This window comes from Fulmarus glacialis, unplaced genomic scaffold (assembly GCF_000690835.1).
Source record: "Fulmarus glacialis isolate BGI_N327 unplaced genomic scaffold, ASM69083v1 scaffold39968, whole genome shotgun sequence".
Classification (NCBI taxonomy): domain Eukaryota; kingdom Metazoa; phylum Chordata; class Aves; order Procellariiformes; family Procellariidae; genus Fulmarus; species Fulmarus glacialis.
This window is the reverse complement of record NW_009229585.1, coordinates 1-15907: the sequence shown is the minus strand read 5'-3', so window position 1 is coordinate 15907 and position 15907 is coordinate 1. Positions and strand designations below refer to the sequence as shown.

General features: G+C 47.4%; 1 protein-coding gene across 1 annotated transcript; it reads right to left on the bottom strand.

The window, feature by feature from the left end:
- Nucleotides 1–1834: 1834 nt before the first annotated feature.
- Nucleotides 1835–12045, bottom strand: MIER2 (mesoderm induction early response 1, family member 2). Its single transcript, XM_009583908.1, has 12 exons — nucleotides 11964–12045; nucleotides 11248–11399; nucleotides 10347–10472; nucleotides 9560–9683; nucleotides 8779–8888; nucleotides 8034–8103; nucleotides 6291–6442; nucleotides 5440–5521; nucleotides 5242–5336; nucleotides 4322–4449; nucleotides 3163–3299; nucleotides 1835–2310 (listed from the first exon to the last, which is right to left on the bottom strand). Exons 2-12 carry the CDS (start codon nucleotides 11389–11391, stop codon nucleotides 1835–1837), a joined length of 1644 nt encoding a protein of 547 aa, XP_009582203.1. The 5' UTR covers nucleotides 11392–11399; nucleotides 11964–12045.
- Between the last annotated feature and the right edge of the window lie 3862 nt (nucleotides 12046–15907).

The window sequence follows — 15907 nt, the reverse complement described above, 5'->3', positions numbered from 1 at the left end:
GCTTTCTGTTTCCAGCAACTGGGAGCAGCCGGAGGGGAGACCTCCAGTTACACCACCTGGTTGACAAAGCGATGCCTGGTCAAGGCAGCTGTGTGTGTCTGGAGCTCAGCACCTCTCAGCAGAGCTGGCCGGGGACTGAAGCAAACCCCTGCTAATGCACGCAAAACGGGTCTGGGGCTTGGAAGATGTGAGACAAGGTCTGATCCTGTCACCCTGCGAAGCTGCCTGAAGCTGTCTCCGTGCTCGCGCTGCAGGGCTGAGCGCAACCCCACAGGGCCGGGTAAAAGGAGGATCCGGGCTAATGGTTTTAGTCATCTTCCAAGTCCACTGGCAGCAGAACCACCTGCAGGATCACAGCCCGAAGGCCTCTACCAAAACAAGCAAAAAACCTCAACGCAAACCCCCTCCCAAATGCAGAAAATGGCTGGAGGAAGGGAACATCTGCACCAGAGCCTTGCCCAGCAAGTCAGCAGGCAGCATTCCCTGCATGGAAAAAAGGGGAATGAGAACATGTGGATTTAAGCCAGTAGCAAACCCCAGACCTGGAACACACTCGGGAAACGAAGCAGCTCCAGACTCCAGCACAGCCACAAATATGCCACTGTGGCTCTCTGCACCTCTGCACGCATGGCCACCTCGCTGCCATGCAGGGCCACCCTCGTCACCTCCTCGAAACATTGCTAATGGCAGTGAAGACATACTTTCCTCTCAGAAAACAGAGAGCTTTTTTTGTGACGCAGAAAGGGGCAGGGATGCCCAGGGACTGGTGTGCTCTCCTGCCCGGGACTCTGTGCTAGCACCAGTGTCCTGGGAGCTAAGCAACCTCCTCCTCCCACAGCTGACAAATTGTTTGAACAAGCCGGGAAGTGACAGATGTTTTCATCTGCATTTTACCCTCTTGTACTACAGCGGTCAGCAAGGATCAAGTCATCCCCCGCCAGTAACAGAAGCGGCAGCACTGCACCACTCTGGGGCCAGCGTCGCTTTGTGGGTCTAGAAACTCCCTTTACCCCCAGTACAAGTTCTCCACGGCCCAGCGCTGCAAGGGAAGGCGAGAAGGACTTAAGTGCACACAGTGCTACTGCACCACGCAGCATCCCTTTCCAAGACCTGATTCTTCTGCCAAAGGGCTGGACCAGGCCACATCCCACCTGCAGCTGGTGGAAGAGCAGGCAGGAGGACACGCAGAGCTGCGAGAGGTGTGAAAACAGCAGTGTGCGTGTGACGACCCGCAGCTCAGGAGCGCAGGATAGCTGTTGGGAGGGGAAGAGGGAGAATGACTTCTATTGCAACACACTCTCTGTGGGTGAAGGGCCAAGACTCCTCATCTTCCTTTGGCATCGCCGTGCCCGTCTCTGCAGGCAAACTGCCCTGCAGCTCGGGTGGACTGTGCTCCCTGCGGATTTCCTAAGCTCTCCGACCTCCAGACTGCATCCTCCATCCCAGCCCCCGAAGTGCTGGCGATACATCCCTGTTCTCAAAGCAGCTCTGCGCTCAGACTGTCCCACTGGGGCCAAGGGACATTTCCCCTGTCCCGAGGCAGGGACTCTCTGAACAGCCTGGCATTACCCGGGGTGACACATGGTCAACAAAACAGGGGGTGATGGACCTCCCCCCTCACTAAAGCCAGCCACCAGCTTTGCGTGATTGTGTCAGAACACACTGGAGCAGAAAGGTGTTTGGTTTCACTATAGCCTTGGATCAAGGAGGATGGAAAGACGGATTCTGACCAACAGCTCCAAACTGTCCCTACAGAACAGTGGAAGTTCCAGGATTTCACTCAGTCAGGTCAAAGTCCTTGCTGGGTCTGTGACAAGTTTGTGACTGGACACTCTCACTGTGACAAAGGCTCTGACCGAGCCACAGGTGCTGGGCAAGCCTGATGAGCAGTCAGAAAGCTATTTACATCTCCGATGCCAATGAGGCCAAAATCTGTGACCGATAAGGACACTTGCGCAGGGGCCACCACTCCCTCTGGGTCTCTGTCCAAATCCACAGGGCCAGCAATTAAAGGCAAACCCTCGTTAATGTCTGCAGGGAGAGTGAAGTCCATGGTTATCGTCTCACCAGAGCTCTGCAATGTCTCCTGCTTCTCTGCTAGTCCTGGTCCTGCCGGCGGCAAAGCATAGAGCCCCGATTCTGAGGGGTTGACAGTGTGTCGCGTGCAGGAAGCTGAGATGGTGCCTGAGGATGTCTCCTCCGTGGGGTCGAAGGAACAATTTGTCTCCGAGGGAGTACTGCACTCATAGCCCTGCCCCGATTCACTCATGCTGCCCAGGCTGCAGGCTGTGCTCTCCACGCTCAAGGGCTCTGCACACCGCAAAGGAGGGAGATGTGGGAGATGGACAGACAGACAGGGAGGAAGAAAGGGTGGGGGACAGCAAGTGAAAAAAAAATAGAGTGAGTCCCTAACATACAAAAACCAGAATCCAGTTCAATCCCACCTAATCACAACAGTATTTGTTTGATGGCACAAATGCTTCTTTATTACAGCAACCAAGATCCCTGCCAGCACGTACCGAAGAAAGGCAAGATGCAGACAGCAGATGGGAGGCCATCAGTGTTTCTATGGAAATTAAAGGAAATCTCACAGAGACACTTCAAGATAAGCCAAATCTGAAGTTCTGTCCCCTCATGCCAACAGCCCCTGGGAGGTACCTACACAAAGCCCTCATCTGCAGTAGGACAGTGAGGGAATGAATCCCTTTCGGGCTCCCTGTGAGTCTTCTCACAGGCAGCTCTCTCTGAAAGCAGTTCACAGGAACAGCCTGACTTCTGGTGCCTTAAATCAGCCTTCGGAGGAGTTGCCTGTGGCTAGTGTCTCTCTGTGTTAGTGCACTGGAAGCACCTAACTCAAGTGCTCAAAGTCAGTGCAAATCCTTCTGCTTTGGGAATGACTTAGGCCACCCCTCCAGGCCTGAAGCAGGAACAACTCTTTTTAAGTCACTACTGGTCAATGCAGAGACAGACAAGTCTCCTTTGCTCGCACCAAAATCTGCCCAGGGCTGGTATTTGACACAGGGCGAAGTGAGCACACTGGCAAGGCGTGGGGAGGAGAGCAACAGCTGGATAATGGCAACAGGAGAAAGGCAAAGGAGGGTCTGTGCCGCTGAGTGAGGGAGACGGGCTATCTCCATGGCAGACAGAAGAAAAGGAAGTTACCTGTGCTCTCTATTGCTATCTGATCTTGACTGAAGTGAGAATCCAGGCAGCTGGTTGCAGAGGGAATTGGTGGCGAGCTCCGAGAACGACTGGTGTTTTCTACTTCACCCACATCCAAGTCATTGTCGGTGTAATCCCTGTGGGGAAAGACAGATAGCACTGCCACCACCTGTTAAGCAGAGAGATGCAGGCAGGGAAAACGGTGACTGGGATTAAAACCCATCAACAAATAAAACAACAGGACTGTAGAGACCTCACTAGAATGAATGTCGATTCCTTCTTGGTCTGCAGACCCCAGTTTAGACTCTGCACCGAGGCGACTGCAGTTAACTCAGCATGGCTAAGACCAGCCCATGATAAACCAGAATGGGCTCTGTAGCTTTCCAAAACAAAGAGCTCTGCCCCCCAGCTCTCTAGGAGCCTCAGCCCCTTCCAAAGAGAACTAAACGGTCAAATGCTCTCCCCAGGGAACAGCCAGCTTCATAGAACGACTGTAGTGGGTTGTGACAATGTTAGCGTGCCAGCAAAGAGCAAGGGATGAGAAAATATTTTCTCACCCTGCGGGGATTTGAGATTTCAGGTATTTTCCTGTCTTGCATCACAATTAAAAAAAAAAAATCTAAGACTTCATCTAATGCTTTTAATTGATTCAACTTAAATATTTCATTTTGACCTTTTAAAACATTTCACTTTCAACGTTTCTGAAAAGTATTTTCTGTAATTAGCATATATTTCGAAGTGAAGAATTTGCCTCAAAGGGTGGCAGCAGGGAAGGAAATTAATTCAAGCTCCAAAACACCAGAAATAGTGTATTTTTTAACTTAAAAAGCTCCCTTCTCAAAACCTTATTGAACTGAGCTATTTCCTGAGATCAGCCCTGAATCTCTGACCCTAGCCTTAATTTTTGTGAATGCATTTGTCTGAAACAAAACAGTATTTTCTGACACAAGAAAGTCCACATCCAAGCAAATAATTGCTTTGTCTTCCCTTCCCACGCTACAGTGTTTATGTTCTGAGTATATCCAGTGCCCCTCCATGCTCCCACCCAAGAAACCTTCTAGAGCAGAAAGCGCAATCTTTTAAGTGGAGGTGCTTTGAAGCAGGAATCTTCACTGGGAGGTTAATATTACTAATTTTAGTGTGAGAATATTCCACGCACGTGGCTCCAGGGTGGAGGACGTACTTCTTCCTTCCTAAACGAGTCTGCTGAGTGAAGTAGTCATAGCGCTCTGATTTTTTCCACATGTAGTAATACTCCACACACTCGCCCACTGACCGGGTGCGGACCTGAGGAGAAACATCACAGTCAGAAAGCCACGCATCTCATGGAGTAAGGACTATTCTCCCATTTAATCAGCACAGAAAATTAAGTGCATTACAGTAATTTATATTGCTATGGACACATCTATGCTGCAGAATGGAAGCACATACTGAGATTTCCAAGGTGGTAATCGGCCAGAGAAAGAACTCCCCACAGTGCACAACTGTTCTTGCAGACCCCAGTGTGTGTTCACACACGGTACATTCGTGCAGGACTTTCCTGCGCTTCCAGTAGCACACTTAACATCAAGAGAGCAAACCTGCATCCATTTTCACTGGCCAGCGTCAACATGCCCACAATTAATCAGCAGTAGAACTGGACTCTCTGGTTCTGCCAACTCCCAGCACAGCAGCATATGTCCTGGGGCCCAGCTCTCCCTACAACAGCATCTTTCGTTCTAGAGGACCCCAGGGGACTTTACAAAACATCCACATGCTCAACTCACTCATTCACAGAAGTACTGCAAGGGCTGAGAGTTTGGAAAGAACTTTTGAGACTCCAGAAAGGGCTAATCAGTAATTAACTGACATCACTCATGCAGGTCAGTGGTGTTTGTGACTTCTCCCACCTGGAAAATAAGGCAGAGCAGGGCAGTGAACAGCCCATCACCTGCTAGCATGAGTCAACACAAAGCCTGGGATTGGAACTCAGCAGTCCTGAACTTCCTGCATTAGCCAAGGCTCAAAACATACCTCTGGTGCAAATGCACGTGCCTCCTTCCCTTTGTCTTAGTGGGATGCAGGAGTGAGCGTCCTTACCTTGTTTGCTTGGATAAGATGAAAGTTTTTCCCATGGACCCTGAAGCCATGTTCAAAATTTCTACATTCTTCCTCACTCCAGGCACAAAGCTCATCTACAGCACAAAGAAAGAGGAATTGGAGGAGATGTACAGAATCTAGAAGGAGTTACGTGTGCCTTGGTATTTGGGGTAGAACCCAAATATGGGAGGCTCTCACCTCTGATAACCTTCACATTGAACCGTAACCTCCGCAGTGCCTCTTCTGCATTGAAGTTGCATTTAACCAGTTCGTACAAAGCCTAGGAAGCAGAAGAAAATTACTGACAGCATGTACCTGAGCAAGACACCACAAACCAACCTGCTCATGACTCATGTTTGTTTCGTAAAACTCTTTTTTCCCAGGAGCCACTTTGCCACTAACCCCAGCTTGACCGTCAGCATAGATTATTCCACTTTTCAAGGCACTGGACTACAAATCCTGGGACTGAAAAGACGCAGTTCTACCAGCAGGTCTGCAGATTACAGGTGTGCCTCTGTGTTCCTGCAGACTTAACTCTGAGAATCTAACCTGGCTAGCTTAGAGGAAACAACTGCTCTGAAGTTTCTTAGCCAAATGTTTGATCTTCTGCTGGCTTCAAAGAAGAATTAGACAATGCTATAGAGGACAGATCCAAAAGGATGTTTCTGCTGCAAGCTCTGGCTCAGACAGTTGAGGATACTGGGAGAATACAGTCAAAACAGTACCCATTCTCTACTTGCCCAGTCTGTTACACACTTTCCACAAATATCCGATACTGTGTTGGAAGAAAAGTCCTAAGCTAGACAGGCCCGTGGTCCGATCCGCTACAGCCTTTTCCTGTATTCCCAAGAGGAGGGTGAACAGCCTTCTGAGACTGCAGCTGAGCAGCACACCCTCACTTATCCACGAAGCAGGAGCAGAAGATCACCAGAGTTAGGTCTCATTCTCTTTTAAGTGGGTTTCTCAGTCAGGATCTCTGTAGGAAACGTTGCACTATTACGCCAGCACCATTAGAGTATCTGCAGGCTGCAGGAAGCCCCCAGGCTTACCTGTTCATTGTCCTTCACCATCTCTCCTTCTGGCAGGCTGCTGCTAGACAGCTCGTCCCACCGCCGCTTCACTGCACGGTATAGGAACTCTTCAACCTCTCTCTCGGGGAGTATGTTTGGGTCCCAAAGCAGCTGATCTTCATTCTCATAGGCTAACAGAAAAAGCACTGAAATAAGCTAATCAAACAGAGAATCCTGCTGCTTTTGAGAAATAGTCTGCATGTATGTACATGGGAGAGACAGAAGGAGGGAAGAAATCTTTGCTTGGTACTCCAACCTGGCACTAGAGATGACAACCACCTCTGCAAAGGTACTGCATTTTGGAGGCAGATAAACTTAATACTCTTTATACCCCTTTTAGAGCCCTAAGCACAGGCTCGGCTTGCTTCCACTTCTCCAGAAGAGCTGGTTGACAAGTTTTTTGTTACCACTTTCTCAAATACTGTTGCTTTGATTCATTAATCCTGGCAACTAAAAACCCCTAGGTTCTAAGGTGTCTTTTCCAGCACACAATAAACAAAAGGAGTGGGAGGCAAAGGCAGCTTTGAGCTATAAGCTCGGCCTAGGCTCAAGACCCTCTCCCTGTCCTAGACACAAAACTAAGCAGCTGCAAGGCTGTCCCCATCCTGTGATAGCTTGTAATGCTCCTCCATGAGCTGCTCCTCCCACACAGAATAGCAGGAGCACACTGCATCACTGAGTGATTCTTGCCCCTTTCAGCTTTCAAGGCTTTTAGTCCATGAGAACAAGGCACAGAACAATGCAGAGAGATGTTTCAGTAAAATAACAGCACAGAGGAAAGCAAGAAGAAAGACTCTGCAATAAAAAATAATCAGAAATATTGAGATTTTTCTATTTGGATAAAAACATTAGCACCCTCTGTACTTAACTTGTTTCTAGAGGCAAAGGAACCAAGCCTTCTGCTCTGTAGAATCACTAAAATCAGGTCAGAGGCACTACAGACGGGGCATAAAAGACCCCCATCAGGATCTACTATCAATTTCCTTTCATTTCACACCGATGCAAACATACAGGTTATGGAAAACACGCACTAAATCTGTGGTCTTCAATACAGAAGGCTGAGAGCACTGATAAAGCAACCATGAAAAGTTCCGAGAACTGTATTGTTCTGAAATACATCTGAAATAGTATAATAGAAATAAATCCAAAGTAGTACCTGGAAAACTGATAACTTATCTCCTTCAATTTGCTCAGAGTCTGTTAGGATAAAAGAACTAGGGAGGAAGCAAGTAATTTCTAAAGACGTGGCTTTCTGTTAGCCATCTTGTTCGGAAACTCAACAAGCCGGTGCTAGTATTGCACTATTTATTAGACACAATCTGCAAATCAGGGCACCTCCATCTACTCTGCAGACATTCTATCAAATTGGAAACTGATCAGCTTCAGGGAGTACTGAATGAAAATAACTCTGGCTACTTAAGGAAGACATCAGAGAAAAATAAATTAGAATATCTCCAGAAGAGTATTCCTTCTCTTCCCCTCCTCCAAACCTGTCACACAACCCAGTTTTCACTGAGCTTCTTAGCTTCTGTAGCTGTATTACTAGCCCTATGCAAACAGGCTAGTTTAAAACTAGCTCAGGTGTAGCTGTAAATTTTGGTGTCAACACTGAGAGGTGCCAAGCCTAGAGACATAGAGCAGAACTGGTGAACCAGGGCCCCATCAGATGCCCAGGCCAGCAGCCCTACATCCAAAAGAGATACATAAAGCAGGGCGCCTTACCTTTTTCACCGTGCCTGTTTAAGTGGAGGATGGGAACAGTGGCTTGGTACTGAGGTCCAACCATGATCTCCTGAAATATCACCACAGAGAAGTGGGTAAATTGAAATGGAAAATGCTCCACGTAGGCACTGAGGTGTACTTCATGATTTCGGGACTACGACACCACGAGGCCGATTTATATATCGGTAGTCCCCACTGTCACTATTACTTCTAGAGAACCCTGACTATTTTATAGGGTAATAAAAAGATTTACTACCAACCAGATGATACTTTGGGGACCTAAGGCATTTACATAGTTTTAATGTTACAGATATATGGCAAGCAGCTAAGGCTGGAGATAAAGAAATGCAGAAGCTTTCCTGCAACCTTCACAACCAGGGTGAATTTGGAAGTCTGCTCCTCTCGTTCGTGTGATGGTTCCCCCTCAGTAAATCCTGCTGGGAACATTGCACAGCATTTCACCTTTATAGGGCTACAGGCTGCAGTTTTAATTCACCAAGGCACAACAGCATTTTCCGTATCTGAAGCAGAAGATAATTTCAGATACAGATTTCAAGACTGTATTAAAAAAACCTCTTGTAAACCGTATCTGCCACCGCCTTCCACAAAACACAAGGCGCTGAGCAAAAAAAAACAAAAGAAAGAAAATTTCTTGAGGAAATACCACAGCGCTCTGGTGTCGTGCTTTCCTCAGACTCAGGCGCATTGTATCAGCTCCCCTTCCCAATGCACTCAGATCATTTACCTTCTTACACTCATTGGATGGGATGGAATCCTCCTCTGAATCCTCAGCCATGGAGGAAGCACACGGAGATGAACAGGGCTCTTTGTCTTCATCAGCAAGGAAGTTGTTTGCTTTGTGGGAAAGGAAAAGATCTGTAGTTATGAAATGTTTTGGTGTTTTTTTTTTCTATTGCTCTATGTTCCCTCTCCTTCCCTTCATTTTCTGTCCTAAAGTTACTTTCAGCATGCTCCTCAGTGACAACTTACCCATATTTTAATTTTCTCCTTTTAAATAAAAGAATTTGCACACTTGCCACATGGGTGGTGTGGACCAGGGAGCTCAGATTCCTTTGTTTTGCAGGCTAGCAGAAGGAATAAGATCACTTTATGCTGAGTCTCTCTCATGCACTTTGGCTTCCTGCGTATTCCAATATTTAGGAACTGCCACAATATATCACACCACTAGTACTACTGAATTTATTCACTCCTAGAGATGTCAGATCAGGTACTGATCTTTCAGACTGCAATTACAGCAGGTAGCAAAACAATTCTCACTTTCTCAATGTTATGAGTTACAGCTAAGACAATTCTCTCTTCATCCCACTGCTCATCCACGCTCTATCATGTCCTAACCAATGCTCAGTAACACCATTGGCACTCAGGTTTATTTGCAGCCCCCAGAAGGAAAGTGGAAAAATCTGATGCCAAGAAACTTAGTGACAAAATAAAGAAAAGCATTCTTGCCCTATTCTGCACATCACATCTAAGTAAAACCCAATTATTTAGAAAATAGCGTCACATACAGCCAGGCTGGTTTGGGAATAGGTCCGATGCATCGTGGGACGTGACGGATGGAGTCAGATCATCAGCTGAAGACTGTGTCTCCTCCTCTTCTTCCCCTGAAAGCAAATCCTTCGCTATTTGTTCCTTTTAACAACAACAAGAAAGTGAAAATGATTTTTAAATTAAAAAAAAAAAGTGGTGGGGGGGTGAGGCCTAGAGTAAAGCATTTCTGGCCAAAGGTGGCCACATCCACAGATCTCCTCATCCTCCCATAGCTTCCCCAAAGATAGATTCCCTCTCACACTCCCCACCACCCCTAGATTATCTTCCCTGGAAGCACTTCGACAAGTGCCAAGAGTGGCTTCCTATGGAAGCCAGAGAGAGGACGAGCAAGTGGCCCTTTCTGTAGAGGTCCACCCAGAGCAAATACCTCAAAGATCCTGGAAGGAAAAAAAAGCTTTCTACAGACTTTAGCTAGAACAGGAGGAGCCATAGCTTCAGCTGGGAAGATACAAACCTCCCCTGACTCTCCACAGATCCACATCTATGTGTGAAGACTTGTTACCCAAGAGTTTTGACAGTGTTCTTTTCAAAACAGTTATCCGTTCTCCAGTCTCCTCTAAACTCTTTAAATTCAATTTCTGCACCTGGCATCCCTCACTGGGACACCAGAACTAGGCAGGCCCCTTCCCCCGGCCTTGGTCAAACCCACCTGAAAAGAGCTACTAGACCTCTCAAGCTCCAAGACAGTACAGTAACCTACAGCACAGGCTAATAGCATACACCCAAGCAGACAGCTGCTCTTACCTTATCCAGAGTCATATCTGGGAGATTTGGAGTAATATCATTGCTCTCACTGTCCTGCTCCGAGATGGGATCTGATGCCTCATAGCCATAAAGTGCAAGCAGCTCCTCAAATGGCATTTCACTGCTCTGAGCGAGAGGAGGACAAAGCTTCATCAGGAATGGAACAATCATCGAGTACAACACCAGCTGTAGTGAACACAGAGATATGCAGAGGCAGTCAAGGCAGCTCTGCTCCTCTGGGGGCTCTGAACTGCCTCGGGTAACGCCAGGTAATGAAGGAGGCACGGTCTACCAGGCCCCACCATAACCTGTTCTTCTCAAAGGTATACGAGAAGCCAGGAACTTTCACCCCAAAGCAATACAGTCAAGGGCATTTTTAAAATATACTTATTTTTTATACTAGATTTCATGCTGGTGAAGACATGCCAGACAGCAGAACTGTATTTATACCGGGGAAGGGAAGGAGCAAATCCCTACATTATCTTGTGCCTGACCTGAAGAGACAGTCTCTGTCACCAAGACCACACTTTGTGTTCCACCCAGGCCTCCGTGGGACCACCCAGAGGAGGACAACATCATCTCATCTTTGTGGTTCCTCCACTGTGAAACGGACATACACCCAACAGCTGATGGCTCTTCAAGGTGAGCGAAGACCACCTTGTCAGAGTGGCTACTTGGCGGAGGAAGACTCCAAAATTTACTGCTGTCACCTGTTGTCAAAACCATTCCTTCCTATCCAAATGCAAACCTAAGACTCATTGATGGGTGGACCTAAACACAGCGCATTGCCAGCCGAGCAAGCAAGTTGGAGTTTCACACAAAGATCTTTGGTACCAGCACTGTAAAAGCAAACAAGAAAATCCAGCAGGTAATCTCCCTTCCCCTCCCTTGCTGCCTTTACCTGAGAGGCACTGAAACTCTTCTCCAGCTCTTCTAAAGATTTCTGCTTCTCCTGAGTATCATCATCATCTTCCCTTTCTTCCCGTACACCATAGTTCTGTGAAAGGATCTCTGCTAGGTTCAGTCGATGATCAGCTGAGCCCATTGACACAACTGCAGGGATTAGAAGAAGTTGGGATACTAGCACCACCCTGGACCAAATCTCCAGATGCAACAAAGCTTGGGACGACCCCCTCTTGTGTGTGCAGCCATGATAAGCCAGAGGAAGAGATTAGGTAGAAAGGAGTGAGAGGGACTGGGGAACACCACTGAAAGAAGTCACTCCGTGAACACTAAATTGCAAAGCCTGGTTCTCTGCACATTCAAGTCCCGCAACCGACTGAAAGCTGAATCTGAAGGTTTTCTGAGTATTTCTGTGTCTCTCCTGACTGGATTCGATAATGTCATAACATGTGAATGCACACTGCAGCCTTTCCTTCGCCCGAGGCATTTTTAGGATAATTACCCCTTATTGCAAGAACGGGCAAATGGACACTTGTAGGAGCTTTGGCATCTTTTTTCATCATTTGACTTTGCTCCTCTGTCAAATGGCATGGGGATCAACCAACAGGTTCGGACGATGTTGGAAGGAGAAGGGAACAGACAGGCTGATCACAGGAGCCTTGTTTCCTCTGGAAACCAGACCAACACACAGAAGCAGACTTAAACTGTGGCTACCTGCTGCACTCTGAAGGCCAGGCTCTCCAGGACATAGACTGTGGGCTGGGTACGGCACCACCCTCGGACTCTGCCTGCCAACCGAGGCCTTCAAGAAAAGAGAAAAATACGGCTGAGACATCGCTCTTAAACACGTAACATGCCTCCAGCCACTTAACCCCACCAGCAAACGCAATTAATTTAATTTCAAAACAAAAGTTAACAAAAACCACACAGGGTAGCATTAGAAGCTGCGCTGTGCAAAAAGAGCTCTAGTCAAGTGTATTTAACAGCTCTTCCAGGCCTCCTCTCCTCTGGATTCATCACCTTCCCCTCAATCTCTAACTGCATATGGCGGTGTTTCCGTTTTATCTTTTTTATCTTCAGCACTCCGCTACTATTTATCCTCTCACCAGTTTAAGACCTCAGATCCTTATGGCTTACATATGCATGTAAAAGAAGGATTTTGACCCTAAGCCATTATTCTAAACACACACATCATGCTTGTTGGAACACAGCATTTTTATAAACTGACCCACTCTTTGGAGAGGCAATCGGAAGCAGCCGGCCACAACACGCTGGCTTCTCCCTAATGCCTCACAGCATCCGGAAGGCTCAGAGGGGTGAGCAAAGAAATTTAGAGCGGAGCAGGCAGCGAAGGAGTCTGGTAGGCGAGGTGGGCAAGGGTGAGACAGGTAGACACCGAGGACAGGCACCTGCTTTCTGGCATTCAGTGCTCGGTCAGAAGTTCAGGCAGCAGTATGGGCTGAGGCCTGGAAAACAACCCAGAACATCTGCTGCTCCTTGGGCTGCTGTACATGGAAATGCTGTTCATCAAGTTCAGCCTAGGTAGGGAGCAAGCAGGTAATTAACCAATGCCTTTGGGTGACTGAGAGCATCCGACTGCAGAAGAAAATCATAGCGTGAGTCCCCCAGTCACCAATGACATCTTTTTATGATCCTCAGCCATTAATAACCTCAGCCGTGCACCATCACTCCTCACTTACTCAGTGGGAGACAGAACATCTACAATGCTTCAGGACAAGGCTCTTATGACTTATTTAAGAAAACATAGTACTGCTTCACATCAAAATTCATCCTCTAACAATAGAGCAAAGTATACACCAAAAAAGCCACCCCAGACTTTGGGTTCTGAGTTGTGCCTTCAGGTATTTACACATATATTGCAAATTCCATAACGACTAGAGAGGCAGCTATTTTCTAGGTATAATTACCACTAAGATAATGGTTTGCCTGGAAGGCAGCAGAAGATATTGCCATACGAGAGAAGGACCGAGAGGGAGGAAGGGAAAGGATCTGTGAAGCAGCTGTGGAATTTTTGCTCCTTCCTCTACCAGGACCAGTGAAAAGAGGATGCCTCTAGTCCAGCTGGAGCACACGCTGTGCGCTGCAATTCACCATCCCCGAGCATCTGACTATTAGCAGCAAAATAACCCCACCGGAGACCACTTTGGCTGGCTGCAGGCAGAGCCCAGTGACCGTGCACACTAAAAGAAAAGGGAGGAGTTTATGGGATAATGAAAGGAGAAGGGGACAGAAAGGATTCGGACAGCCTCCATTTTGAGTATGGTCATACCGGGAAACGGCTTCCAAACTCGGGAAAGTGTCAATGCCCCTTTGTTGGGCCTTGCTGGAATGTGACCAAGTACAAAACCCTCTTGGATAAATCCTTCCAAGCAAACAACCCCGATTTCACGAAAAGGATAAGGGTGAGGTCTACACTTACTCCCTCTAGTCTTGAGTGAGCTGCAGAACTCTCCTTCCTGAGACAAAGATCTATATATCGATTGCGCCTCCTTCGCACGGGGATCAATAAGGAGCTGCATGCAAAGGATTTTGAAAACAAAGACTGAAACTGTTAGCAGTGGATGGGCTGGCTTGAAAAGATGTCAAGATTACTTCAGGAATGATGAGATCTTATATTAATGATCAGGTGCTGAAATGAAAAGTAATAGTCAGTAGGACAGGATGACAATTCAGTAACTAATCATGAGTTTATTTCCCTGAAGCAGTAACATAGCATCAGAGCAAGTGGGAACTGCTGTGAGCTGGAGTCGTCATAAAATAACTAGCACTGCTGTGTTTGGGCTGAGAAAAGAAGAAACAAGTGACAGACAAAACAAATGGCCCATTCCACACCCAAATTTAAACATGTGTGAAACCAAATGATCCCTCAGATTATTTACAAATCCAGAAGACCACAGAAACAAGAGTCAAAGTCAAAGGAGTAGGGGAGAAAGGCAGGTCTGGCTTAAATATGTAAATGATGACAGAGGGAATATTCCTGATTACACTGATTGCCAATGTCACGTGATGTGGAGTTATTTTGTCTGAAGGTGAGGTAGCTGTAGTCTGACACTTCAAATCCAAATGTCACACAGGAGGCAAAAAATGCAACAGCATTACACAGGTCAGAAAGAGAGCAGCAACACCGAGGCACTACCAGGTATGTTCAGATCCAGACCAAGAATGGTTCTTGGCCAAGGTGTAGACGGTCCTACTGCTGGTGACAGTTTTTGTCACCATGAAAGATCACAGTGGTGAACTCCATTTATTTTGACAGTGCAGCATGATGCTGGAAAATGGCTCCTACATCCATGGGCCATTTAATCACGCCCATCCATGGGCAGGAAAGGGAGATTAAATTCCTTTAATCTCACTTCAAGTTTCCCAGGAGCTGCTTTCCTTCCACTAGTCTCTGTTTCTCAGGCATGAGAATAACTTTCCTCTCAAAAGTTACACTGAGGTTGACCAATTACTCACTCCCATGTTTGTATTTCTGGATGACTCCAGCACTCCCTCTTTAATTCTGGACTCAAGTTTTTGAGCACATGGAACAAAGCAACAGCCATGTTTTAGAAAACGCAGGCAGAGGAAGAGTCTGAGCTTTTTGCACTGACAAAGCTGTTTTCCAGTGCAAGGCAGACGGTTTGTCCAGAGAACTACCACAGAAAACCCTTCGGGCTGAAACCACCCTTGCAAGAAAGTGAGAAAAAAGAGGGAAGGTTTCCCTTTCTAGTGTTACTACTTTAATAACTAACATGGTTTCCTGAGCTAGTTTAATACGTATTTCAGACTCAGTGAGAGAAATGTTCCTTCTTCCTTTGCCTTGTCCATACTACTTGACGTGGGTCCATTTTCTACAAACTCCAGCTGTAGCCAGAGGGAAGCGGTACGGATGGAAACGGATTCATCCTGTAAGCTATGGACCTGAAAGAACAAAAAATGGAGAGAGGACAAGACACACAAGTAATCTCCTGCACTGCTCAGGAAAATCGATGCCCAAATCACATGCCGTTGCAATGTCACAGCAGAGACACCCCGCAGTTCAAGTCTCTTCTGTGAGACAGTGACAGCTCCTGGATCTCCCCAAGACAGACACCTGTGTGCACAACAGCAACGTGGTGCAGTGTGCCAGGGCGGCACTTCAGCGCGTCACATCAGCCCAACAATGTGCCAAAGTAACGCTTTGGCACAGAAGAACGCGCCCTTTGTGCTCCACCAAAGGCGGCAGCGAAGACCAAACCATTCTGGATGGGACGGCAGGCAGGCCAGATGGCACCTTCCTCATGCAAAACGCTGCAATACCCTGAAAGCGAAGCCCTGCCGTCGAACAGAAGTTGTCTCAGCTAGCGGTGTCCTGAGATCCTGCGACAGAGCAGCCAGGTACCTCGATGTCTTCCCAGCGTCCTTCTCCCACGTCGTGATCACCACAAGGATCTCGTGATGGAAATGAAGTGCGGATGTGCCACGACAACCATTACGACAGGACGGGGATATTTCAAGGACGTGTCAAGACCCGACAGGGAATGGCATCACCAACCGTAAGCGTGGTGGAGCAATGGCAGTAACATTTTGGCACGACGCACGAAGACAAACACAGCGTCGCAATGGGAGAGGCAGCAGGGGCGTCCCGACCCGGCACCAGAGCGTAAACCCCGCCG

Excerpts from the sequence above, each read along its gene's own strand:
- MIER2 (XM_009583908.1), bottom strand. The coding sequence starts at position 11,391 with ATGGGCTCAGCTGATCATCGACTGAACCTAGCAGAGATCCTTTCACAG. Across the intron at positions 5,522-6,290 it reads TGGTGAAGGACAATGAACAG|GCTTTGTACGAACTGGTTAA; the intron begins GTAAGCCTGGGG and ends TCTGCTTCCTAG. Across the intron at positions 5,337-5,439 it reads CAATGTGAAGGTTATCAGAG|ATGAGCTTTGTGCCTGGAGT; the intron begins GTGAGAGCCTCC and ends TTTGTGCTGTAG.